Genomic DNA, 5455 nt, shown 5'->3' on the forward strand with positions numbered 1-5455 from the left:
TTTATGACTTTTTTGTATGGCATCTACAATGGTATCAACTTGGACTTTGGTTCAGTTTTGTGGCAACAACTGATTCAAAGCTTATCCTATGCCTCTCGTCACTCTGAGGTATCATGTGGCAGGTTCTGGACTATCGTCACTCAGTGGGCAATGGAACGTTACCACACCCCAATTATGGCAGATTACCTTCTCTCCTCCATTGCCACATTCCACACAACAAAGATAATCGTCACGGATCCTTCCAAGTACCAGTTTATTGGATCCATCCCTGAGTCCATGTATGCATGTGTATCACTGGAGAGCCATATCATTTAGGAATACAAGAAGCTTCCTTCTTCGGGGCCAAGGGAACTCACACCGGAGATGATTCGATCCATCGAGGAAGCCGATAAGCCTACCAAGAGGGGTAAGAAACAAGAAAAGAAAAAGGAAGAAAAGATGGTCAAAGGAGCAAAGGGGCAAACACCAAATAAATGAATGCTCGAGAGGGCTGCTCCTTCACAACCGTAACCAAAGAAAACGAAGAAAACAGCAAGGAAACTCATTCTCTCTTCCTCAAGCGAATCAGAAGAGGAGGGTTCGGTTAGTGGTGCCATTCCACCCCGTGCGCCTACCCCTGAGGTACATGTTCATTCATAAGCTCCTTCTCCTCCACCTGTTACTTCTATTCCTCCCATTTACACTACAATCACCTCTCAACCTTTTTCTACAATTCCACTTCCTCCACCTATTTTCTCTGAAGCTACAACCACAACAACAATTGGAGTTCAGACCAACGTATTTGATACGGGGGTTCGTTCTTTAGCACCCGAAACCACTACCACCACCAAACCAACCGAAATCCCAATCTTTTCAAAACCGCCCTCTCCTACCCCCACTACCGAAACAAACACCGTCCTTGGTGGAGATGATGTTGATATGGACACCTTTTACTATAGTCCTTACAGGGTCCAAAGTGATGATGCTCCCATGACCAAGAAGCATCTGAAGGAGCTAAATGAAAATATAGATAATCTGATTGTCTCTTCCTCATCTCAAGATCTCTACACTGAAGCTGCAATTCAGGGCATGGTTGATACCTTTGTCAAGGCTAATGAAGCTTCCATCTCCAAGGCTACAGCTGCAATCGAAGCTTCAACCAAAGTTTGCATTGAAGCGACCTAAAAAGTCGATAAACTAATACATAATGCTAATATTTTTCTTGAGTCCTTATAGGGTGAAGCAGAGCTGAATGCAAACAAGGTGAATGCTATTGTAAAAAAGTTTATTATGTCCCTAGAAACTGAGAAGCAACACTTTGCCACCATGCGCCAACAAATCCAGTCAGACAACAATGCACTACAAAACTCTATCAATGAGCATCTCTCGAAGGTATAAGAGGAACTAGCCATGGAAAGCGGTATCATGGATGAAGTGTCTAACAAAACTACTCAACTCAAAACCAAGTCACTCCAACTCACTCAGGCGAACAAGGAAGTTGATCACCTTCGCTCTGAGAAGGCCGTTGTCAAAATCTGCGTCTTAGACGTTCACGCTATTCTCTCAAACATGTTGGATGCCCACGACCCTATCCTCACCCTATCAGTTAAACACCATCTTGCTGAAAAGCTTGGCCCTGTCCTCGAAATGTTAAGTTGCATAGAGGGTGTTCCGGAGCTTGTTGTACCTCCGAAACAAGGGGGAGAAGGTACTCAAAGCAAATCTCAAGATCCTCCAACAAGCGAGCCAGAGAAACAGAAGGTCACCACTAAACCACCGAAGGGTAATGTAGCTTCGGGTTCAAGTATGAAGGAAAAGGGTAAAGGTATTATAGATGATAGTGATGAAGAAGAGGAAACTATAGCACAAGCACTGAAGCGAAAGCAACGAGACGGGGAGCTTGATCTCAATGCCAAGGCAGCTAAGGAAGTCGAAGAGAAAGAGAGAAAAAAGAAGGAGGCTTATGACCTTCTTGAAAGCAGGAAGACTTTATTTCCTCTTTGGACTAAAGAAAGGCTGATCAAGGAAGCCATTGAGTCTCCTAGTACTCATTGGCTTGAGCTAGTTATATCCTTAGATCGTGAGAATTCAAGGGACTCGCAATTCGATATGCCAATCACCCAAAAGGAATTTGTTTTCCACTGTTTTCTTCTCATTGCTAAAATTCCTCATCCGGATCCTAAGGTTGACCATGAACTAATCGACTACTACTTGGAGTTCACTCAACCCCAGTACCTTACTTGGAGTGGCAGAAAATTACCATAGTTCGGGTCCTTAAGCCTCATGGGGCAGGGAGGTTTATCAACATTCGATTCAAGGTAACCAGAGGTTCGGATAACTCTGAGCATATCTTCTCCCTTGCTGATCTTCCCAATCTCAATCCCCACGACTGGATTGTGCTATACAACTTCTTACTTTCTGATCCAGTTGAGTATGAGCCATTAATCAATCATCTGAAAAGAATGTTAGTCTGCTACATTCTTGAAGTGGCAAAGATGGATCAGGAGGTAGCTTTTGTCCTCAGAAAGAAGCCCTCAGTTCTGCCCATCGGTTCAGCAAGTGATGTGAAGAAGATGAAAATGGGTAAAATTGATTCAACGCTGAATTCAGTGATGTTTGCAAGAGGGGAAAACCAAAAATGCCTGTTTGCCTTGGTCGACAAACATCTTTCACGACATCTTGTCTGGAATTTGTTTCGGAGATCATTCACAAATGCAGGCAAAACTCCGAAGGAGACAAGAAATATTTTACAGATTTACTTCGGTGATATATAGACTTTCGTCATGTTCTTCTTGCCATTATCCCGAAGTTGTTTAAGGTGGTGAAGCGAACTGCTGCTAGTCAACCGAAGTAAGGTCTCGCCCCAATTGACGCAGAGGGGGAGATTGTTGGGCTATAAAGTGTTGCGTCTTGTGCTCATCTTTGTAACCGGTTTGAGCCTATCCAACTGGAGTTATTTTATTTCTAGGGTTTAGTATATAAGGTGCATGCGTGCATCCTTTGTAAGTATCGCTTTTATTATTCTCTTGATTGTACTACAAACCCTGGTACGCCTCTACAGTGGAAGTTCTTCATCGAGCTCTGCTGAGGCGTGACTATTAGTGAATCATTCAGCATAACTTTGATTCCATCTTGTGTTCATTGTCTTTTTTTATTTTGTTTGTTTGTTTTGCATTGATTAACCTGTTGAAAGATCTAAACGATCTAAGAGTCTTAATCTCTTCAACATTCTAATCGTTGTTGGGGTACAAAATTATTCATTAATGACTTTGTAAATGTTTGACTTTTTGTAAAACCCACTTGTATGTGGTGTATTAGCCTTATGACACATGAGAGATAGAGAGTGAGAGAGAGAGATATGTAAACATTTCTATACGAGTGGGTTTAGTCCATTTGTAGACGTGTGCTTGAGGGATATAAAAGTGAGTGTGTAAGTGTGTGTTGTTTATGTAGACTAGATCTATGTCCTTTTTTGTGTAACACCATATACAATCAATACATCTCTTGAACAACCAAATCACCATGTTCATTGTGTAATCTTTAATTCCGCATGCCAAATCATGTTCTTATGTCACTATAATTGGTATCAGAGCTTGGTTTTCAAGATCAAAGTGACATTTGAAGAACGATTCTCGGTTTGGCAACATTTGTCACAATTGGAGCAATTTTGGTGAGTCTCTCTCTATGATATCTCTTAATTTTATTGAATTCGTGCTTTGTGTTTTTGATTTGTGATCATTTTGACTCATCGGATCAATTTTTTTGAAAACCCATTTGTTGTGATCCAATAATTTTTTCATTGATCAAAGCTCGATCCAATCTTATATTCGTATGTTAGATTCGATTTGCAAATTACAATTGTTTGTTTGAATTGAGTTTTAAGATCAAAATTCATTTTATGATCTAATATCTTGAATTGTTACTATTCATATGATCCGATTTTCAAGCCCAAAGTTTGTTCAGTTAAGATCCAATGTCATTAGTCTCTTACTGTTCATATCTACAAAGTCCATAAGTGTTTTCGATCCATTGGATTAAAATTGGGAGCCCAATCGTTCGACAAGTCATTTTAATATATCTCGTTATTGTTCTTTATCTTACCCTCAAATGACTTGTACGTTTGACTGTTCTTGAATCGTTTCTCTTCAACTTGTTCTTACGTACTCGTTTTCATCTCATCATTCTTAACAATCGATTCTTATTGATTGATAATTTGAAACTGTGAATCGATTTCATATGATTGATATATGATGAAATCGGTTTTGATAATATGAATTTCGATTTTGATATTTTGAATGGAATTGATAAGAATCGGGTTCAATTTTGTTTGGAAACATTGGATTCCAGTGTTCAATGTTAATACGAAGTCGAATGGGAAGATAGATTTGATAATCAGTGCTCGGGATTGAACGTTTTGAGGTTGCGAATCTCGTCTTTGAAAGTCGATTTGTTGCTGGGTGGTTGTATCGAGTGATGTTGTTTGCATCTGATTTCAATGGTATCACTAAGAGTCGAGCCTTAATCCAAGATGTTTGAAGTTTCGACTGATGTAGTTGCTTGGAGAACACCTGGAGGACGATGGTTCTTTAATGGATATCGACTGGATAATTGGGTCATATGGGAATCGATTTTGAGTTTACTTTTGGTTGATTTTGAAGGGTATGTTGAAATCGATTTATGCGAAGTCATGGATTTTGATGGTTTGTTGTCGACGGTCATTGAAAGCGAAGGGCGAACAGGTTTTGATTGAGTAACGAAAACTTGATTTTCGAAAAGCAAAAGTTGGAATCGATTGGATGTTGAAAAGCGAAGAACGAATGTTTGGAGTCAATTATAGAGGATGATTGGTTTTTTGGTTTTTGGTTTCAACGAAAAAGCGAAGCCATGAGTCCCTGTGATGTCGATGTTTGGTCTGATGTTGACGAAGCTTTTGTTGGATATGATTGTTTAGGAATTAAGGCTTGATAAAAGAATCGATGAGCAAAGAAGCATATGGGTCGAATGATTTGGTGATTGAAAGACACAGTTGATGAATTCGTTTTTGAAGTTTCAAAAGGATGATATTCGTTTGTTTCTTGGTATCGACTGAGAAGCAAGATGGTATTGAAAGAAAATAGTGACTGATTGTAGAACGAAGCCTGTGACTTTGGGATAATACGAAATTTTTTTGAAGATTTTGATGATTCGACGATTTTGGTTTCAGTCAAACAGACGAAGCTTTTAAGTTTTTGATTTGGGGACGAATGAACGGGTTGATGAAATAACGAAACGAAGGTTATGATTAAGAGGTTGAATGATTAAGAGATTACTGTTCATTCAAAGGCTTCGTTATGTTTCGATTTCGTGTGAAAAATTTCGTGTGTTTGGCTGAGGTTTCGTACGAAGCAAAGAGAAAAAGTTTCGTTAATATGGTGAGAGATGAAATTTCGTATGTGTGAAGTTTCGTACGTCTGTGGATTGGATTCGTATGAATTGA

General features: G+C 39.6%; 1 protein-coding gene across 1 annotated transcript; it reads left to right on the plus strand.

Annotated features, from left to right (window-relative positions):
• The first annotated feature begins 473 nt into the window (after positions 1-473).
• Positions 474-1377, plus strand: LOC111893422 (proline-rich protein 3-like). Its single transcript, XM_023889480.1, has 3 exons — positions 474-582; positions 641-1143; positions 1216-1377. Exons 1-3 carry the CDS (start codon positions 474-476, stop codon positions 1375-1377), a joined length of 774 nt encoding a protein of 257 aa, XP_023745248.1.
• Positions 1378-5455: the final 4078 nt, after the last annotated feature.

This window comes from Lactuca sativa, chromosome 2 (genome assembly GCF_002870075.4).
Source record: "Lactuca sativa cultivar Salinas chromosome 2, Lsat_Salinas_v11, whole genome shotgun sequence".
In the NCBI taxonomy this organism is placed as follows: Eukaryota; Viridiplantae; Streptophyta; class Magnoliopsida; order Asterales; family Asteraceae; genus Lactuca; species Lactuca sativa.